This window comes from Solanum pennellii, chromosome 11 (genome assembly GCF_001406875.1).
Source record: "Solanum pennellii chromosome 11, SPENNV200".
Classification (NCBI taxonomy): Eukaryota; Viridiplantae; Streptophyta; class Magnoliopsida; order Solanales; family Solanaceae; genus Solanum; species Solanum pennellii.
Window position 1 is genome coordinate 60,927,885 of NC_028647.1, and position 23,615 is coordinate 60,951,499.

The 23,615-nt window shown below is 30.1% G+C and overlaps 2 protein-coding genes across 2 annotated transcripts; both read right to left on the reverse strand.

Moving 5' to 3' along the window:
* Positions 1-2,100: 2,100 nt before the first annotated feature.
* LOC107002973 (calcium-dependent protein kinase 7-like) lies at positions 2,101-7,815 on the reverse strand. The gene is made up of 9 exons (XM_015201197.2): positions 7,572-7,815; positions 6,773-7,287; positions 5,336-5,459; positions 5,101-5,244; positions 4,605-4,757; positions 4,369-4,484; positions 4,030-4,197; positions 3,660-3,890; positions 2,101-2,527 (listed from the first exon to the last, which is right to left on the reverse strand). The coding sequence occupies exons 2-9, from the start codon at positions 7,277-7,279 to the stop codon at positions 2,369-2,371; spliced, it is 1,602 nt and encodes a 533-aa protein (XP_015056683.1). The 5' UTR covers positions 7,280-7,287; positions 7,572-7,815; the 3' UTR covers positions 2,101-2,368.
* A 14,612-nt stretch (positions 7,816-22,427) lies between these two features.
* Positions 22,428-23,215, reverse strand: LOC107005099 (60S ribosomal protein L12-like). The gene has a single exon (XM_015203591.2). The coding sequence runs from the start codon at positions 23,136-23,138 to the stop codon at positions 22,638-22,640; it is 501 nt and encodes a 166-aa protein (XP_015059077.1). The 5' UTR covers positions 23,139-23,215; the 3' UTR covers positions 22,428-22,637.
* Positions 23,216-23,615: the final 400 nt, after the last annotated feature.

The following is a 23,615-nucleotide window of genomic DNA, read 5'->3' on the forward strand; positions in this document are numbered from 1 at the left end:
ATATATATATATATATATATATATATTAAATGAACACCCATAGAACAAAAGCAGTTTTGGCTGCATTGGTTTACGCCTTGAAATATTAGGCCTGCGAAGCACGCAGGCGAGGGTTTGAATCCGTCAGCCCCATTTTATTTTTTATTTTTTTTATTTTTTCCAAAGAATTTTTCACCCCTTTTTTTTAAAAAAAAAATTCTTTTTTTAATTAAGGGCTTATTTTATTCCAAATTTTGTATATGTTTTTACTTTTATTCTTAATTAGTTTAATCTGACTAACTTTTTTCTTTCTTTTTTATTTTAACTTTTCCTATGCTTTAAAACCTTTTTCACTGTCCGCTTTTATGTGATTATTTCTTTTAACAAAACACGAAATCATTCTTCTTCTTCTTCTTCTTGTTTCAAAGAGAAAGCAGTCAGCCCAACAACAAACTTCAAGCTTTTTTCTTTTCAAAATCACAATACAAAAGCAAGGTAATAAGATTTGATGTTTGATTAAAGTTAAATAATGAGAAAAAAAAGAGTTTGGGAATTAGGTTTTGAGATTTTCATTGCTTATGGCTAGTACTCTTAAGTCTTAATTCTTAAAATAAATTACACATTATTTTTGTTACTTGATAAATAGGTTTAGACTTTAGAGCCTCGCATATTTAGTGTTTTGTGATTAAAAATATGTGATTGTTAACATGTTTATGTTAAAAGAGTTTGAGTTACTATAGTTTACACTATGTGATTGCTAACATATTTATGTTAATGAAAATGAGCACCAACAATCTTTAAATCCTGGATCCGTTATTGATAAAAAGGACCATTTGTATGTACTTGCCCAAAAAGGCAGTCTATTTGTCACATGATATCCACGTTCAATTTCTTCTGCCCAAAGTTCTCAAGGATGATTTTTATCATACAACCGTGAAAGACCATCTGAATTAAAACAAGCGAGCTTTCTTTCGGGAACTCCATTCTAATAAAGAGTATTTGGACAAGTCATTTGACGAAGAATTCCATTTTCATGACAATACCGAAAAAAGTCATCTAACATGATCCTTCACTATTATCACTACGGATTCATTTTATCTTCTTCCCACTCTCATTTGCAATAACATTTTTGAACTCCACAAACTTGTATCATTCACTCTTTTCTTAGTTGATCATCTTAATTTATGATTTTTATATTAAAAACGCTTTTATTTAACCAATATTTTTACTATTATATCTTTGCTATATAATTTTTTCTAATTCTCAGCTTGCATTTTTCAAAATAAAACCTTAACTTTCTATCAATTCCATATCCATCATTCATCCTTTTGATACAGGATCCATTTGGCTACAAATATATTCAGAAAAAAATGAAAATTATATAGTGTTTGGCCATATAATTTGCTATTACTTGGCAAATATATTTGGCAAACATCCCAAGTTCTCAAGTTCTAGAAATAACTAGAATTTGGGATAAATTCTAATATTTGAAAAAAAAAAACACCCATTATTTATAGTTTTGGTCTTTTGGACTAAATTTCATTCTTAATTTGTTTTAAACAAATATACAGTTATGTACATATTTTATACAATTTGAGGTCACTTCTAATTACAAGTAGCAATTGTAGTTTTTCATATACGAATCAATTGTATTATTCTTTTGTTTTCTTCCTCTTTTTTTCAAATTCATACTAATTATGTTCGTCGTCATTTTATTTTTTTTGACATAACATTTTCGTAATAATGAAATAATACAAATTTATGAGTTTTAAATTATTCTTAGAACTTATAGGTATAAATCATATTTTTTTAAAAAGTCGAATATTTCTCCCAACATCTATGACCAAACACATGATGAAACTTCAATTAAAAATAATTTGTCAAAATATTTGAAAATTTATGACCAAACACTAGCTGAAATTTATAGTTTTTGTATTACAACCAAGAGTGTTTTTGTCATTTACTAAAAAAACAACTTACCAACACCTTTTACCAAACACATCAAATCGCTTATCATCAATATCAATCCAAACACATAACTACTTATTTATAAAATTAAATCAACTATTAAGCTAAAAGAGGCAAAAAGAATCTTTCTGTGCTGACATCTAAATTTCAACCTTAGGGAAGTTACAATGATTTGTATGAGCCTTAATATTTTTTTTATACTAATAAAAATGAGCTTATAACCAATACATGTAATTACATTTTACAACAAGGTAAAAGACCCTAGAAATTCTTTGTTAGATGCCTAGGATGTAACATGTTGAAGACCTCACACCTCAATCCTATAGAGCTCAAAGGGGAGGAAGCCAAAAAAATTGAAGTGCACAGCAAAGAGAAGAATTTCTTGTTCCCTCTTTTGACATTTCTTTTTCTTATGCATTGATCATCTACCTTCTTCCTTTCCGACTTGTATCGAGCCATCTCTCATCAATTTTAAGCTGAGACTGTTGAATCTTTCACGAGAATACTGTCTCGATGCTTTTCTCCAATCTGTGCCAGCCTTCATCATTGCAGCAAATTCCTCGTAACTAATGCGGCCATCCTGCATGGTTATAGACAATGTAACTGATGAACTTTGAAGCTGTGGTAACAAACTAAAAGCCCAAAATCAATTCAACATTTAGTCCAAATGAATGATAAGGTTGAACAGGAGAGCAGTGAATGGAAAAGAAAATATGATTTAGAGAGGAGAAAATATATAAATACCCTCCTCAATTATTCCCCCATTCCCCACTACATTTTAACTTTGCGGGAGGCCTATTACTCCCTGTTCTTGTCCAAAATGTAACTACGACAACATTGGGACGCCATGTAACATAGAGTATTTACTCTCTTAAAGCACCTGAGGTGAAAAAACATTGTAGCATTTCTTCTATTATAACCATACTACTCTTTTTTAAAATGTTTTCCTTATCTTTCTCTTCCTTTTTCTTTTGGGAAATCCGCAGTCGCTACCCTTTGAGTGCGCACAGGGTAAAACCCCTATTTCTGTAGCACGCAAAGGAGAGGTAAACCGCACTAGGTAAGCCCGGTGCGACGAGCTCGACAGTCAACCTAGAAGGAAAACCCGTTGCTTTCATTGGCAAGGGGTTTTGAACTTGAGACCTCCAACATAGAAGTCCCAAGCCCCAAGCCCAAATAACTGGGCCACCCCGAAGGGTCTTTCTATTCCTTTTTGTTCTTCCCTTACCTATGACCCTTCTTTTCCTTTCTACTAATTTGAGTTTTTTGATAGGAACATTTTTTATTGTATTGACTTGAGCTGTTTATGTTGCCAGAAAACTAAAACTAGGGTGAATCCGATTTTTTCCGTTGAGAAGCTCTCACTCCATCTTTTTTCAGATTTGCTAGAGGACATTAACATGTTGCGGAGATGGAAGAGAATTGAAAAAGGAAAAAGGGGTAAATGACATGAGGCAGCACATGCATATACTTAAATGTTCACATTTGGTTACATGATATATGTCTCTCAGGATGACGGAAGATACACATTTTACAAGTATAAGGGGGTAATACGTCTTCAACATAGTTTCGTGTGTAGTTGGAACTCCGGAACAAGATAAGGGGGGTATTTATGGTTCCACCAGCAATTAAAGAGACATTTATAAGAGAAGTATATGCACTAGTATGAAATCCAGTAGATATACTTGAATGGACACAAAAAAAATTCTAACCTTGTCAGTGTCAACATCATGCATAATGGCATTGATGACTTCCTCACTGTTGCCACCATCCTCATCACTCAAGGCACTGCGCAGCTCCTCGATTTCTATGTAACCACTCTGATCTCTGTCGAAAACTGAAAATGCTTTGTGCAGGTGCTCATCATTTGCCATTTTTCTGAGATGAACAGATACAGCAACAAACTCCCCATAATTTAAGCTTCCATCTCCATCAACATCCGCCTATAAAAGTGAAGCAGAAGATCAAAAAGGGAACAATTATAATAATATTAGACGCTTGACTTATAAATATATATATTTAGTCTTCGTAAAGTTGAAAGAAAATCCAATCAAGCGAAATAAAGAGCATGAGAATGCTTACAGCTTCCATAAGAATCTGAAGATCAACATCAGGGATCTGATGGCCAAGCTTTTGCAGACCATTTTTAAGTTCTCCAAGGTTAATCTTGCCTTTCTTTCCTGTATCCATCATATCAAATGCGTCCTTCATTCCAGCCACTTCTTCCGCTGATAAAAACTCGGCCATAATCTGTGCAAGCAATGAAGAAAGAATATAAAACCCGAAACTTTTGTGAGAAGGCAGAAAATCTTTTGTCCTTATTTTTGGCTTTAAGAATTAGGCATACGAAGATATCCTTCTGAGAAGGTGCAGAACGCTAACGATATGTATAGAACTGCAAATGAAAAGGGAATATTTTACCGTTAGAGCTCTTTTCTTGAGCTTGTTCATTACTGAAAATTGTTTAAGCCTTGCTTTCACAGTCTCACCCAATGAGACATTTGGTGCTTTCTTTATATTTTGTAACCAGGTGTGCTCTGCATTCATGTATATGCACGAAAGCCCCAAAAAAGTCACAAAATTGAACTTATGAAACTAAGAGAGAATAAACAGCAAGTAAATGAAAGTATAGCATCTCAAGGATTAACAAACATTACCAAGAACCTGCTGAGCTGTGAGTCGTCGAGTTGGATCCGGGTCAAGCATCTTCTTTACAAGATCCTTTGCATTATCAGAAACCTTTGGCCATGGATCTCTCTTGAAATCAACCACAGACCGAATAATTGCTTGGGCTACTCCTTGTTCAGTCTCTGCACATATTCAGTAGAATTTTAGGCAATTACTGAGAAAGCTGAGTAAATTAATGGAAGCACAAAGTACTGACTATCACAGGCCAAAAGGAAAAAAAGGAACTTTGATTTAGAATTGGTCCAGGAAGAGGTGGGATTCACTCTTGCATCCACCCTCACCTAGTCATCTACGATGTTAACAACGGATCAATATGTTTCAAATTCCATTTCATTTTGACACTCATTGATAAATTACCAAGTTCTAAGAAATGCATAGTATGCACCAAGGTTGATTTACTTTGTTATTTGTCGGTGAACCGAGGTATTACTTGTTACCTAAAGAAGGCAAATAAAAGAAACGGACCTGCCCAGAAAGGTGGAACACCACAAAGAAGAATATAAAGGATAACTCCAGCACTCCAGACATCAACCTCCGGGCCGTAATTGCGTTTTAGGACCTCTGGAGCCATGTAATAAGGACTTCCCACTATCTCATTAAACCGTTCCCCTGTTAAACATATTAAAAGATGATTCCAACATTAATCTTTTTTAGCATGAAAAAAAGTTACAATACACTGTATCATTACTTATTGCATTACCGGGTTTAAAGAACACTGATAATCCAAAGTCAATAGCCTTCAGAGGAGCAGTTTCTTTCTTGTTACCAAACAGAAAGTTCTCAGGTTTGAGATCACGATGCATTACTCCATGCATATGACACATCTGCAATGTCAATTGAAACTCCGTAAGTTGAAAATTGAAAGAAGAACAGTCATTTCTTGAGGAAACATAATGCAACGGGAAAGTGAACATTGACCAAAGATGTATGAGCAACCACATAGATTAAATTGAATAAACTTGGGATAATTAGCCATCATGTTTGCGTCGGTTACCAGTTACCACCCGGTTCTTATAACAACTAAATGTAGAAACATGAACTTCTTAAATCCATTCCACAAAATGAATGTCTCTCTAATCTGTAGTTATGTAAGTTGAGCTCTCATGTCATTATGGTCAACAAATACAGTTTAAAATTGAACCCTGTTAGAAACAGTCCTATGCTATACTAACTTATGCTGAAAGCAAGCTACAATAGATCTCCCCCTCTGAAAATAGAACATAAAGACCGGCATCTTACTGGTTACTGATAGTTATTTTACATTTCTATTATTCTAATTGCATCTATAAAAATAAGCTATCTGTCTAAAACTATCACAAGTTGCGATTCATTGTCAACATTTGGATGGTGAAATCCTGTGTGATTAGCATCCTTAAGTTTCATTTAAATGGTTGGCACGAAAGTATATAATTTCAAAGGTATTTGCATGAGAAAAATATAGGACAATAAAACAGTTGCCAAGAAAGAAAAATTCACAAGACAAGATAAGAAAGATAGAAAACCTAACAACATTTAGAGCATGAATACACTTTTTACCTAAGTTGCTCGGACTCTCCAAAATTGTTGCCCCACCCCCGTTGGATCCTCCAAAAATGCACTACTTTTGGAGGATCTGACACACACATGTCGATATCTTTGAAGAGTTCGAGCAACATAACTTTTTACTATATTTGACATCTAGGTTTAGTGATATTGGAAGATAAAATCTAGTCTAGTTAAATGCTATAGGATCTCAACGTGTAAAATGAATCAAATAAAAACATTAAGCACTCATTTACACACAGCAAAGTAGATCCTGAGCTAAGAAAAGGAGTGTCCTATCTACCAAGAGAGTGCAGGCAAACTCAGAAAAAGAGTGGCAGTTATCGGCATAAGAAAGTACGAAAATTTACTGAAGAAGTGGGAAAGATATTCTTAAAAGAGATTCTTCAACAAGAACATTCATTCTGCTTACAAACATGAAACTTCAATCTCAACATTCCATTCTAGTCTAAATCGATACTTTCAGTTGGCATTGTCGATTTCAAACTTCATTAACATAATCCTAAATTAGCAACCCCTAAATTACATGAAATAAACAAACAAGTAACAATTATACATGAAAAGCAAAGACAAGCATCAATTAGTAAAACTGTACCTGAACAACTTCTACTATAGTCTTCATAATAACCGCAGCTGCTCTCTCCGTATAATGTCCCCTGGCAACAATCCTATCAAACAACTCACCCCCCTCACAAAGTTCCATCACAATATGCACTGCATTATCATCCTCATAAGTGTCCTTCAAGGTCACAATATTAGGATGTTTAGGCAAATGCTTCATGATCTCAACTTCTCTCCTAACATCATCTATATCTACAGCAGTCCTAAGTTTCTTCTTCGATATCGATTTGCAAGCATATTTGTCCCCTGTATCAACATCAGTACATAAGTATGTAACCCCAAATTCTCCTCTTCCTAGCTCACAACCAAGATCATATTTTTCTTGAATATTGTGTCCTGTTGGATCTTTCAACACAACAAGCTTGTTTCCATCACCTCCAGATGCTTGAGTTGCACCATAATCAAGAGCAAAAGGGTTTGGTTTGTTCTTCTTCTTCTTATTCTCAGAAGAATTACCAGGTGTCCCACAGCAATTCCCCATAACAATTTCTAAATAACAATAAAAAATCAATCTTTGAGCTAAACAATGCCATATTCAAATATTCATTCAGATTCTAACTTTCTTGAAACAAAACAAAAAAACACAAAAAGCATGCTTTTTTAAGAGATCTTCAAGAATATGAACACCCATATTTCAAGATTCTTATAAATTTCTAATCTTTTTCAAAACCCCAACATATAAAATCAAAAAACAAGAAGAAAAAATGATACCAACATACAGAAACAACATTAAAAACCAAGATTAAACAGCAATGAAATGTAGAAAAAAAAACCTGCAGAAAAGCAAAATGTTGCCTCTTTTTGTTGTTGTTGTTGTTGTTGGAGATAAGAATTGGAGGGTAGTTGTGGAATTAAGAGAAGAATGTGAATATGAGATGAAAGTTGTTCATGAAAGTGTGAAAACTAAATTCACCATTGGAAGAGAGAGTCAAAGCTCTTTTCTACAGAGACTTTTCTCTATTGGAATTGGAAACCCCCATCCTATTTTCCCCATTTCTCTATATTTTTTCTGTCATTTCAATGGATATTTTCATTTATGTTCTAGAAAAAATTTATTTAGATACTCAAATTATCATATACTATTTTTGTTTGAAATATTTGGATTTAGCATGAATTTTTTTAAAAAATTCTTGTGATTTTAAATTAATAATAGTTTAAATGTATCAAGTCTTAGTAAATAATTGAACTAAAAAATTATTTTTAAAAAAATATATAAGATAAATAAATTTAAATGAATGAAGAAATATTTATTTTTAAAAGAACTTTTGCATATATAAATAAATTGACTACATATTTTATTTAATTAGACACATCGTTCCTAATTAGCATATGTTTGATGTTTTATTTATTGAGGCTAATTTGGGTAGAAAATGACACTTTGAAAAAATGAAATTATTTATATAATGTACCTATAAAAGCTTTCAAAATTTCGAAGCAAAAATATTTAATTATTTTATATATATATATATATTGAGATATTTAATAAAAGTAATTTAAAATTTGAGTACTCTAAATGTAATTACGAATCATTCTAAAGAGTTCTGATTCATCGTTTTTTTAAATTATTAATTTGATTATATAAATGTTCATTATTTTTAAGTATTACTAAAAGAATATGAATAAATTTGTGTTTGATTATAGTCTAATTTAATCAAAAGGAGAATAAAATTAGTGATGAATTTTAAAATATTCATGTATTATAATGTCCTTTTGAATCTTTAGATCTATCAATTTCTCAAAGCAGAATAATGAGACACGACAATTGTTAACCATTTGTACTTTGTTTTTTTCTTCTGATTTCACCTTTCTATGTTGAATGAGACAAAAACCTCAACGTCCAACATAAATATATTAAAACATTTAAGTATAATCAATTATTTTTAGACCGGACTGATCTAGCGAGATAATTAATATACATTCGTTAAGTTTGAATCTCGATGACAATATTCTTTGTAATTTTATCCTGAATAATCGACGTATACATATGCTAAAGTTAACGGTGTCTTTCATTATAGGCATAATATATAAATGTGCTCTTTAATTTGACTTCGAATTACATTTATGTCCTTCAACTTTGGATGTGCACAAGTAAACACTTTAACTTGTATAAAGTTGAACAAATAGACACGCATGTCCTGCATGTCATCCACGTGTAATTTTTTGTCCTACGTGCATTGTGTCATGTAGAACTCATGTGTTTATTTATTTAAAAGTTGGACATTTAAAGTGTCTGTTTGTATATTATGAAAATTCGAGGTCAAAGTTAAAATTTGAAATCAAATTTAAGTCCAATATATATATATATATATACTATGCCTTTATTATATTTAAATCCTAAATCGTTGATAACGTAGTAATAAGAATTTTTTATGTTTTTGTTTGTTTCTTTCAGTAAATTTCTTGGTAAATATAACATTTTTTTTTACCATTAGTATTTCTTGTCTTTATCACTTTTTTCTTCCTTTAGTTTCTTTTTTTAATATTTGTGGCACTTTATAGCCCCATCAATGTCTACTATAATATAGACAATTGTCAGGATGAATACATGCGGTTTAAATTTTCAATTATGAGAACAACTTTTCTTTTTCTATAGTAAAATAATGGGAATTTTTTTTTTTTAAAAAATACTTTATTGGTGTAATTTAATTGATTTAAATAAGTTTTTACTACATTACATTTCGTAGTATTGCTAATAAAGTAAAATTATTAAAGCTAAATTTTATGTTGTTATTAATCAACTTAATCAAAATGGCATACATATATTATAGTCGAAAATGAGTTTTAACAGTAAAATAGAGAATTTCACTTATTTTTGTCCAACTTGTAAACATTATAATTTGTAGGATAAATATTATTAATAAACTTCAATGTATTATTACTAATTTTTAAGGTACAATATAATAGAAATAGAAAAAAAAATTAAATAAATAATGGTGGGTGCTTCCTTTTACCTCACGAGATAGAAAAAGGTCTATATAAATCCTCGATTCAAAAAAGTATAATCAAATATTTATAATAAAAAAACAGACTAGGCAAAACTACAAAAAAAAAAAATGTACATGTTTGTTGAATATAATAGATTCACAAACCAACTAGCTGGGTTATCCCGAGTAATACGTATTTTTTCATTTTTAATTAGAAGTTACTGGTTTGAGTCTCGAAATATAAAGTTACTTTTACTAGAGAGCAGAGCAAATTTACTCTCGGAATAAAACTATTAAAGTTAAATTATATGTTGTTAATCAGCTTAACCTAAATGACGTAAACATATATTGTAGTCGAAAATGAATTTTAACAGTAAAATAAAGTATCCCACTTATTTTTGTCCAACTTGTAAATATTGTAATTTGTAAGAGAAAAATGATTAATAATCTTCAATGTATTATAACTAATTTTTAAGGTACAACATTAAATAAAAAAAATTAAATAAATAATGGTGGGTGCTTCCTTTTACCTCACAAGATAGAAAAATGTATATAAATCCTCAGCACAAAAAAGTATATCAAATATTTACAGTAAGAAAACAGACTAAGAAAAAACATTAAAAAAAAAAAGTACATCTTTGTTGAATATAATAAATCGACAAATCAACTAGGGTTGTCCCGAGTAACACGTATTTCTTTATTCTTAATCAGAAATTTTTGGTTTGAGTCTCTCAGAATACAATGTCACTTTTACTAGAGAGCATTTTACCCTAATGTGGACTTTTCGAAGTAAATTTAAATTTAATCAGGCTCTAATATAAATATCGAATATCAAATTGAAAAATAAAAATAGATCCACATGCCTGCTACAATTAATTGCTAAAGGAATAGGGTAGACGACTTTGCTCTAAGAATTTATTATTGAAGTAAACGAGATGATCACGAGTCTTAAGGTGGTGTTGTAGCTATCAATTTTTTAGTTCAAATTGAAAAACACGTTTGATCATAAAATTTTAAAAGTTTTAAAAAAAATTATAATTATTAAATGTTTTCACTCTAAATTACTCACAAGAAATTTAAAACAACTCTAATTTATATATAATCAAACAGATTTTTAGCTTTTTAAAATATTTTTTATAAATAAAAATTATTATTTTTTAAATTTTACTATAACATGGTCAAAGGCCTACTTATGGGCAAATAGGAAAATAGAACGTTAGGAAACAAATTCATATATGACTCAAAATTTATTAGAAAAAGAATCCCAACTACTTTCTGTTTATAGTTTGTCAAAACTTCTAGAAGCACAAATCAAAACTTTATTTATAAAAAAAAATGTAAAAAGAAAAGAAGAAAAAATGAATGAGTTGTTTTATTTAGAGATTTCATTATTATAATCATGTGATTTTCAATCCACATTTAATATGGAGTTAGTTAAGGCAAAGATCTTTGTATAGAATTTATGTCCATTTAACAAATATCGATAGCTAAATTGTAAGATTCTGTAAAAAAATTAATGCATCTTCGAACACTTATTAGCTCAGTAATTTGAGAATAATGTATCATTATGTGCGGTGGTGGATTATGGTTAGGACGTTCAATTGGACATTCTTTGTTAGAAAAAGAAATATTACATTTTTTGATACACAAAGTGATTAAATAACATATTTTGGACATCCTTGACATAATAGGTCATGTAGGTCGGTGGTTTCAGATGCTTTTGAATCGGTTTTAAACGCTTTGAATGAGCCAGGATTTCAATGAGGGGGTTCAAAATTTGTAGACGGAGTAGCCGAAAGGGGTTTTATATCTACTATATATACATAAAATATTAATTTAATCATATATAAATAATATAATTTTCTATCAAAAGAGATTCAGTTGAACCCCTTTACCAAGGTGGCTCCGCCCCCCGCAAAAGACCAATGGAAAAGCATAATTGTTTGCCTTGTGCGATGGTAGTACACCATCACAGAAGGGTCCTTAAACTCGTATAAACAGAAATATAATTAATTTTTTAAAATGATATTTTAAATTAGTTAATTTTAGGAAGCACGACAATAAAATAATTCGAAGGGAGTAATTTTATTAAACAAGGGTCTCTAGGCTCCGAAAATAATAATTATTTGGAATCAATTATTTTTAAAAATCACGACAATAAAATGGATAGGAGGGGGTAATATACTAAAGAAAATGTTCATGTATAATTTATAATAGAAAAATACTACAACATTATAAAGAAATTGACATATGACTGAAATTTTACTAAACCCACAATCCCAGCTACTTCTATTTATAGTTTGTCAATACTTGTAGAAGCAGCTTTAGAAAGGAAAAAACAAAAAAATTGTTGTAAAATTAGGTGAATAGCCATGTGAATTGCATTGTATAGAATATGCTTGATGACCAAGTATTATTATCACTATTGAAAAGAAAAAAAATTACTAAAATATACGTTTTAATATACGTTTTATATTCTCTTCTATTTCTAAAAATCTCTAAAATTCTTATTTCTTTAATGTATTTGAGCATCATATTATGTATCAGGTTTATTTTATAATATATCCAAGCTAGTTTTTTAATGTATGCGTGCTACATATTATGTAAGGTAGTTTTTAATGTATCTAAACTACAAATTATGTATATGGTGTATCTGTAATGTATCCGAGCTACATGCTATGTATCTGATTTGTATTACCCTTTAAGCGATTAATATAATTACTACATATTATGTATCTGGTGTATCTGTAATGTATCTGAGCTACATATTATGTATCCGATTTGTATTACCTTTTAAGATATATATATATATATCTATTGGATTTTCATAAATTTTGCATTTAGAAGCATAAATCAGTTTGTTTCTTTTTATCTCCCACACAGTGGGATAGTTTTCACATTTTCAATAAAATCTATGTAATTATCTAATATATATATATATATGTGTGTGTGATGATGATGATGATAATGATATATATCTTCAAAACAAAGAAGCTTACCCATTGTAAAGGGTAGCAGGATATCCATTTGTTGGGACAAGTCCTAAGAAAAAAGGGCATAATATTTTTTTCGAAGGACGCTTAGCTTCCCAAATAATTTTTTTCAAGACATGATGAAGGAATTGACTATGAGTCCCCCATGAGTCCTTGTCCAGGAGCTAGAGGCTTGATAAGGTGTATATTATAGGTTGTGTGACGATTTTGGTACCACCACATCATTTAATCATTTCATCATTTTAATGCATCACATTGACCAGCTTTGTTGTGTTGTGTAATTTATTTATGTTTTGATTTGAAAATTATCTATACTATTGTGTATATACTTTACTTAGTGTTGTTTTATATAAATTGGCAGCACCAATGTCGGAATAGGACATTTTTTGCGTGTAGATGGATGGATTTCATAGTTTATATCTTTAAGTCTGTTTAGTTGCTTATGCTCAATTAGTATCGCCTATTGAGTACATGTGGATTGTACTCACTCTCTACTTATTTATTCATTCGATGCAGATTCTAGTTAAGGTGATCTCCGTAGCAGTTGATTGGATCCAACAGAGTTTTTTCTTTTGGAGTTGTGGTGAGATCCTGCTTTCCAGGTCACCATTAATCTCCATTTATCATTTGAAGTCTTTAACTTTCCTTTCGAAGATTTGAGATGTATTTTAGATTCTAAAAATATATCAGATGCTCTTTATACTTATGCTATCAAGTTTCGGTGAAATGTTTTTGATGTTTTCTATTGTTTGTGGCCTGACATCCCTTCGGGATATCGTATGTGTTCTTGTTTCGACTTACACACCATTTTTCTGGAGCTCTCGGAGTGTGTGTCATCATGACCTCGACTTTTGGATTGTGTCGGCAAATCTGTTCTGACTTGATTGAAGTTCATTATTTATTTTCTTTGTATTTAGTTTAGAAACACTACTTTCAGGTTTAATCCTTGTATAAATAATTAGTGCCATTTAATTTACAGAGTAATTAACACAAATTTTAGTAACTTTGTCATACAAGTTTTCAAGAAATCTTTAATAAATGTGCATTTTTAACTTATTTTTTGCAAATTATTTTTCTGCATGATTAAATTACCTCATGAATCTTTAACAGAGATCGCTCATAAGGCACACTCAATATATCACCACACTTTTTACTATTTCAAACTGAAATTTGAAAGTCAAATAACAATAAGTTTCTGTATGAGCTTTTATTATAACAATCATTAATTTTTTATTAATATATAATAATATAATACATAAATATGTATTTTAACTTGGCATCAACTCACATTTATGGGTAATGATTTTGAATGTATACAAAATTTATATAAAATTGAACAAATATACACACAACCTACATGACATCCTATATTACAATTTGCATCCTACATGGGGTGTCCTACATGTATTATGTCATGTAGGACTCATGTGTCTACTTATTCAATTTTATACAAGTTTAAATGTCTATTTATGCACACTCAAAGTTAGAAGACATAAATATAAAAGATAAAATTTCAGATATAGCAAACATAATAGACATAATCAGTGGCCGAGCCACCTTATTAGGGAGTTCATCTGAACCATTCAGCGAAAAACTATATGATTTATACATGATTAATATAATATTTTAGGTATATATAGCATATGTTGAACCCCTTCAACTACTTCGTCTGTCTATTTTTTCGGATTTTGAACCCCCTTATTGAAAATTTTGGCTCTGCCACTGGACATAATAAGACTCTATAGTTATAGTTTCGATAATTGTGCTTCATAGCTATAGTTTTGTCTGCTATGGAGGCTTCGGTTGTATATCTGGTTGTTTGTATATTTCGCTTGTGATCATACAAATAGGGTAAGTATATACAAACTCTATAATTAGGAATCTTTTAAACCTTCGTTTGTATATTTCACTTGCTAATATATACAAAAATGATAATTTATTATAAATTTTTTATAAAGTGTATACAAATAACTAAGATAAATATATATAAAATTATGAATTTATACAATAAGGAATCAAATTATAAAGTTTTGAATTTATACGAGACTAATAGCAAGGTTGGACAAAACTATAGCTGCAAATTGGTATTTTCCTAAATAGTAGCTATAGCATTAATATGATTTAGATATTTGCTGTTATATACAATTTTTCTGAGGTCAAATTAAAAAACATATTTACTGAGGCAATGAGTTATCTTTACTAGAAGACAACCTTTAGTTTTTTTCATTAAAAAAGAGGAATCATCAACTACAAGAACATTAATTAGTTGTATTACATCCCCTCTCTCTCTCACACACATATATATATATATCTTGAAAACAAAGAAGCTTACACATTATAAAGGGTAACAGGATATCCATTTGTTGGGACAGGTACTAAGAAAAAAGGGCATAATATTTTTTCTGAAGGAACTTTAGCTTTCCACCTAAATATTTTGAGTACATGATGAAGGAAAACAAGTATCATTAATCTTGCAAACTCTTTTCCAGGACACAATTTATGTACTCCACCAAATGGAATTGATGTGTAAGGAACTAATACATTCCCTTCAAATCTACAAGGATCAAACTTTGTAGGATTTGGGAAGTATTCACCATTCTTTTGTGTAGCTCCAACACTTAAATATATCTGAAAAATTCAAACTTTAGTATATTATGTTCAATATCATGTATGACTAAGATTCTCGAACGCGGAAAAGGATTCAATGAATTTAAAAGAATTGAGCAAGAAGTCGTATGAGGTGAAAATCTCATGTAAGGTTCTATAGAGAGTCGTAGTAAGAATGATTTTTTTTTCTATCACTCAAAGAAGCAAACTATGTCTTACGTAAAATTGACAGAGTACGATTAACTTATATTCACTGACGGTGGACAGAAAGATTTACAATATCAGCTCATTTTTAGAAATACTTATTTCTTTTAATTTAATTATCATATTTTCATATTTAAAGATTAATGATTTTTTTAGCTTCTCTTTTTCTTTTCTTTTTTAAAAAACATTCTCTATAAATTTAAGATTTTTTTGAAATAAATTCAAATAATTTTATACTATCGACTATGAGTATTACTTAAATAAATTGGTTTGAGTATTACTTAAATAAATTGGATTACATATGAAGGTATATATGGATTAAAGTTTATTTTCAATTAATTTTTGTATTATCGATAAAATAAACTAAGAAGAGAATTGAAAAAAAAAACTAAGAAGAGAAAAGTTGAAGCAATGGAAACATCTGTTCAAAAAAAAGTTTCATGTTAGAAAGAAGACTTAATAAGTTATGAATAATGTTTTTTATGAAATCAATTAGTTAAGATTTTAAAAAGAAAAAAAATAATAAAAAGTTACCATTGATGATTGTCTCAAATTGCTTCAACGGTGTTGATGGGGAATGAGGTAAAAATAATGAAGACAAGAAAACACTGCAAAAAGTCTGCTCATCTTTGGCAACCAAAAAGAATCCTAAATAAACTCATATAATTAATTTTTTTTTGTCCATAGTGGATATAAGTTAATCTCATTAGGAAAGAGATATAACACATGCATTAGCATTGTGTGTCACTAGGAAATATAATACTCGCATTAGTTATACACTCTATTGTGTATTAAAGTGTGCATTAGTAATACTATGAATTTCTAGGTTTTAGAAATGGAATGATTTTAATGCATATATTTACACAGTTAAAGATTCAATTGACACTCTAAATCTTTTTTACATCTTTTTCACCATAATAACGGAGGGTATCTTTGTAAATAATTTTTTTTATGCAATATATGTTATTTTTAATGCATCAAATAATGCATAAAACTAATTCATATATAATTAACTTAAGCATAACTAATACATGCATTATTAATATACTCGATTTAACATTAGCAATATACGCTCTACCAAAGGATGCTCTAATTTTGTCGAAAGCCAATAAGGAATAAATGACTAGCCTCAACCTGGTCAATGGTTGGGCCTTCTCCAAATTTAGCCCAAAATTTGGATCTTGATCTTACGCAAGGTCCAAGTGCACAGACATTCGATGTTCGGATCACTTTATGAGTCTATTCACCTCAGATTAACTTTAGAGATATCGCGTCTGAAGTTAAATCTTCAAAAGACTGAAACTTTAAATTAAGTCATACGGCTGAATTCAATAATTTTTGCTCCGACTTTTGATTACCTATAACTTCAAATCTAACTTCTACTGTCGTGTATATACATGTTCATAAAAATAATATACGTTAAAGGGATATCCAAATAGAGCACCGGCCAAACTCTTAACCTTAAATATGTTGTTGAATAATATTCTATAGTTTCTTCTTGCATCGAAATATCTTTAGTAGTTAAAATTTTGGTTCCTCAACTACATTTAACGTATTTAAGTCACCCTAGAATTCGATACGTATTTTATGGATTACTTTCCGTTAATAATTATAGTCGCTAGAAGCAAAACTCACTACAACAGAAATGACCATTAGCGACATTTAATTCTTAATTGCCGCTAAATATTTGTTTTTAGCGGCAATTGTCACTCTTTACATATGTCCCTAAAGCCTTTAGCGACATTGGTTCTAATGATACTTAACTAATGCCGATAAAGACGTTAACATTCTTTATTAGTGTCAATATTTAATGCTGCTAAAAGTTATTTTTGTTGTAGTGACTTCGTTTTAAAAAAAAATCTCCTAATTATTTCGAAAAGATAGTAATCTTTAAGCTACATATATTAATTTTTCCAATTATTTGTAAATTAAGATGAATGTATAGTAATTGTCAAAGATATATATAAGAATGATGAGACATGTCGAAGGAAATGAGTAAATATTTAAGTTCCTACGTGAAACGTTATACAAGGAGACACGTATATCAACATTAACCATTGAGTATTTATATTTATACGTTTAATAAAATGAAATGATCTTATAAAAGATTCTTTAAAGTTTATTTATCAATGATAAAAAATAGTTTGGTCACAAAATATATATCTAGGAAAGGTTACGCTCTAAAATAATATAATATAAACAGTTTATCCTGATATAAAAAAAAATTTCTTTTAGGTTTTTGGCATTGTTGAATCATGAAAAGAATTCATGTTTATGGTTATGTATGTATTATTAATTCCTGTCGATTTTTTAAAATTTAATTGCAAAACTCTGATTAACCTGAAATTTTATTACTTCATATAAAATGATCTGAGTGATTAATATTGATCATGTTAAAATGTAATTTTTAACATTTTGGGGTCATGAATCTATGATAATGGCCGGTTTTTTATGAGTATTAGTATATGTAAAAAAAATTAATTCGAGGTCCTGAATTCATATTAAGTTCATTTTTTTTTGTATATTCATCTATGCGACGAGCGGTTTTTCATGAGTAATTTTTTTTATTTAATTAACGAACTTCAATTTATTTAAAATTTAATCAAACCATCAAAAATGACCTCGTGACAAATACTCATCATGTGAAACATCATTTTCTTTGGCATTGGAAGTCATGAAACATGCATTAATGGTTATGAACGTTTTTGTGTGTGTAATAGTGCATATTGATTTTTAAGTATTAGATAGGTAGGTTTTGTTGTATTTTTACATTTACATTATTAATATATAGAACTTTAAGATGAAACCATTTTTACCAACCATATCCTTAACACAATACATAGAGACATTAAGCACACATATATACACACATGAAGAATTTCATCACATCTTCATTCCATTATACATACACACACTCATATATTGAAGATAGCTCACATTGCTCTAACAACTAAATGCAACTAATACCTTTCTTCCCCTTACAAAAAAAAAATGCTTAAAAGGGAGAGATTCTTGAATAAAAGCTAAAACGAGTGATCTTTTTTGTCATCTTCATTTTTTTCTTCTTCTTTGATTGTCTCAAGATTTGGTGAATGAGAAATCTTTGTTGGGAAAATAACAAGTGGTGGTACAACTTCAATCCATGGCTTCACATTCACCATCTTGTTAGCCATTCTCACACTATGATATGGGAAAACATGAGAGACATGAAATTCAACCAAGGTAGACATTTATTACGCAGACAGAAAGTTGACTCGAACACTACGATTGCCAAAAATATCTAGAAAGTACTTTTAATAAGAGTTTGTTGTATTGCTTTGAGTGTGAAGGAATTGGTTTGATGAACAAAAGCAAAAGATGTTTTAAATAGGAGATGAAAATAGAAGATTCTTGAATGAGAAAATATCATAGACCAATATCGGAAGTGAAAATATTATTGGACGGTTTTATGCAATTCCACGTGTATAGAAAATGTCATAAATGAATGAAGCAACAAATAGGCACCCACTTGGCTTGTTGTGATTTGTGAATGATTGGTTTACTCAACCCAACACATGTTGATTTCTTAGAGAATGGGTCTATTGATTGAAATGTCAAAGCCGACTTTGTCGAGGTGTCTTGACACTCGATTTTGACCCTCCTCTGCAATAATTAATTTTCGAGCTTCTTTAATGTTAAATAATCTAAAATAATTAGTTTTTAATTATTTTATTTTGTTAAAAAATTAAGAAGATCCTAAGTTGAATGATATGCTTCGTAATATGCTTTGCATTGACATTTTTTTTTAAGGTATGTATAACTTCAAAAAGATCCTTTTATGAATCAAATAACGTTCAAATCGTGGATTCTATCCTCTACCAAGAAGCAAAAAAGGAAGGAGAAAAGAAGCTTTGGTGAATCGTCATAATAAGTAAATAAGTAGTGCAATGCAGAGTTGATTAAACATTTATAGAGTGTTAAGAAATCATCCATTAAGGTCTGTTTGATAGTTGAATAAGAAATAAATTATTTATTTATTAATTTTTATATGATGTATACGACATTTGGCAAGTAAATAGAAAATTATTATACTTAAATAAAATTACTATGACGCTTGATTGATTATTTAAATACCCAGATAACTTATATATGTTTAAGTTATGAGCGAATCTATATATTATTTTGTAAAAAATAGAAGATAAATAACTAATAAATGCATCGCTATTACCTACATGATATAATACATAGACTTACACATAAAATAATTCCTATATTACTAATGTTTATACCGACAAAAATATCACTAAATTAAGTTGCAGTAACTTTGTCCACTAAAATTTAATCAAATAGAAAGAAACAAAAAGAAAATCACGATGAAATTAACTCGTGATAAGGAATATGTTTCCTATAGTTGAAGTAACTTGTATATTGGTGGCATTTGGCAATGGAAGTTGGTATGAACACTTAATATGGATGAAAAGATCTTTAAATAATGTTTGAAGAACTTGGAGAACCAAATACGTACAACAATTATTATATGTAAAGGGAGCTACCCCACTTCATATTTGGATGGTAACATAGTGTAGGTGTGTAATCGATAATTTAGTCTACTATTTTTATTATAACCTACAAGTAGAGGTTTGGATGAAGAAAAAACGCTCGATTTCCTTGTACGAGAGGTTTAAAAAAAAAATTGACTTATACACTTTGCGATATTAAGAGGCCAAGAGCCCTCGAGAGAGACCATCTTAACAAAAGGTACACGCTACCTTCGTCAAACTTCAAAAAAAAAAATTTTGTGCCTCGCACACATAGTGTCAGTTGTGCGAGGCCTTTTTGGCTTGCCATTTGTATGTGGACCAGTTGTACTTGTTCCTTTCCTCATTTTTTTTTCTCTTCCAATTTTAATTATTTTTTTTAACTTATACTTTTTATTTTGCTGGTAACTCTTATTATAATTTTATTTTGATTAAAAAAAAATTAAAATTCACCCTCAAAATTTATGTATATTTGAGGGAAATTAAAGTAATATGTTAGAAAAATATAAATTTAATTTTCTTGGATGAATTCAAAGATACTGACTATAGTAAAATTAAAAAATAAATTGAACTCTCTCTCTCTCATCAAAGAATTAAAAATTCACTCAATTATTTAGTTATTTAAATTATTATTTTTTGAAATTTCAATTTTAATCACTCAATTCTTAATTGTCAAATATATTTTTATTTTTATTTATTCTATAACCATTTTATGTTTTTAATGTTTAGTATTAATAATAACATCTTAATGATATCAAACACTCAATTATCTCTTTTTTTCTATATTTATTAAATTCTGTGTATAGCGTCTTAAAATGTGAAACGAAACTTTTATAAATATCTTTCTATTGTGGGTTATAAGAATTAATATAAAAAAGAATTGATTAACCAAACAAATTTGTGAAAACGCAAAATAATAGTAGCATGAATAATTTTTTCACTTAAGAGGTAGAATTAAAAAAAAACTTTAGAAGATGCAAGATAAAATAAAAAATGGATTCTCTCATAAAAAAAGATGCATTAATATTAATTTTTTTTCACTTAGAGGTAGAACTAAAAAAAAAAGTTTTAGAAGATGCAAAAATAAAATAAAAAATAGATTTTTACATAGAAAAAGATGCATTAAAGAAAGGACTAAAATTTGAGTTCATGGAAGCATGAAAGAAAAAGTGCAACAACAAGAGAAGGAACCCCCCACAAAAACACTTGTCAAAACGAAAGTGTCCTCATATAACTATTATTTGTTGTACCTCAAACACCATAAAACTTTTCATCGGAATGAAAACTAGTGTGAAATTTGACCATGTGTTTGATCATGATATGTGAAAAATATATTTCATTTTTTAAAAAAATTATGATTTATACCCATAAGTTCAAAAAGCTACCAAAAATAATCATAAATTTATATTACGAGTCAATTGAATCTTCGTTGCAACAAATAATAAGCAATCTCCATGACACTAGAGTAATGTGGTAGTTTGAATTGAGTGCAACCAGCATCATTCAATACATACATTGTGAAGTAAACAAAACACATAACTTTTTTATTCCGAGTCGATTGTTCATCTTTTTTATCAACAACCATATCACACTTACATATTTCATCACTAGTTTGGTGTTCGCATAAAAAATTATGTAATACAATGCAAACAACTACCATAGATGATATTTTTGTAAAAAATAAAAATTTGATCTAAGAAACACGAACTCACCATACATATAACATGTTAAAAACAACACATCTACTTGAACAAATGAATTCAATCAATCTTAGGCTTGACAAGACGAAACAGCCAAAGCAAAGGTAATAGGAGAAGTTGCAGTAGTACAACAATATACTTCACAAGTAAGGTTTGAAGAGGGTAAAAAGTATATACAAACCTTACCACCCCAAACTCGTGGAGGTAAGGAGGCTATTTCTGAGAGATCCTATGACACTCAAGTGCATCGAATCAAAATACTTGCAGCAATGAAGAAAACATGAGAACAAATAAGGAAAGTAAAGGAAAGCAATATCAAACGCACAAAAAGGGAACAATAAAGCCATATGGTAACAAATATTAGAAAGCAAGAAGCAATACGAGCAAGGCTAATACAACGACATACACAACACTCTCAACGACCTAGTACCCTAATCGGGAAGCTACTAGCCTCTATATCATTCTATCTAAGGTCATGTCTTCAATGAGGAGCAGTGGAGAAGCGAAAAAAGCATCATGCTGAGAAGCACTTCAACGGTTCAAAAGATTACCATGTTCATGCACAGAAAGGTATAATATCTAAAATATAAACTCTATAGATTATTGCAAACAAAATAACTCATCAGTCATCACCAATAGATACAAATAGCATATGAAATACAAATTGCAGTTTGAGGCTATGCATTTGAGAAAAAAAGTTCAAGCTAAAAGCATTCCAATAGATATAGATGAACGAACATTCAAAATCCTAATAATGCAAATTGAAACAACATTATATCAAATTCTGTATCATCTGATAAATCCAAACATTAGAAATATTATATTGAGAGAAAAAAAATACAGAATTTAACCTTCTCCTGCAAACGGAATCACGATTCCCCTCTTTTCAGCTCTTCAATTCTCAGGAATCTCTACATCGCCATCAGAAATCTCTTGCTGCAAATCCTTTGGATCCTTTCCATCAACGGTGCAACCAACAGACACACAAGTGCCTAAAATCTCCTTCACGGTTCCACTCAAATCCTTAGCCATAGATCTAGGCTGCATAACTTTAGCAATCTCGATAACATCATCAAGCGAGATATTTCCATTATGCTTGATATTCTTCGTTTTCTTCCTATCACGTTCAGGTTCCTTCAAAGCTTTGATCACAAGTGCGGCAGCGGAAGGTACTACTGATACCTTAGCTTGACGATTTTGGACAGTGAGCTTGACGGTGACTCTGAGACCCTTCCAATCCTTTGAAGTTTCCTTAGCAATGTCTTCACCGATTTTCTTAGGAGAAAGACCGAGTGGACCAATTTTTGGAGCCAGTGAACTCGCCGCTCCAACTTCACCTCCGGTCACTCGGACGAAAACTTCCACGACCTGAGAAGGATCAAACTTTGGCGGCATTTTCGCAGAGTTGTGAAGGAGATGAGACCGGTGCTAGGGTTTTTGCGCTAAAACTTTTTTTTGATGGAAATGAAGAAAACATTTAGAGTTATAAGGCTAGGGTTTTTTCAGAGATTAATGGGCTTGTAAACAGTCATTTCATTATTTGGGCCTTTGGTATATCTACAAGTCCATTAGAGATATATTGTTGTATAAAGTCCAGAAATTCCGTACATTTATGGGCTAACTAAATCATATTTCGAAGTTTCTCTAATTATAAAATTTAAATTGTTCACTACTCTCGGATACATTTCTTGGTTGTCCATTCATTGCAAATGATACATTATTCACTGGAAGGGATGTATCCGAGAGAACTACTGTAACTTTTTTGAAAATGGTAGAGATTATGATATCTTAAGTGGTGTGTTTACGTAATTTTTTCTATATTTTTACCTATCTCATGCATGGGCCTAGTATACAGAGGAGGATGAATAGTGT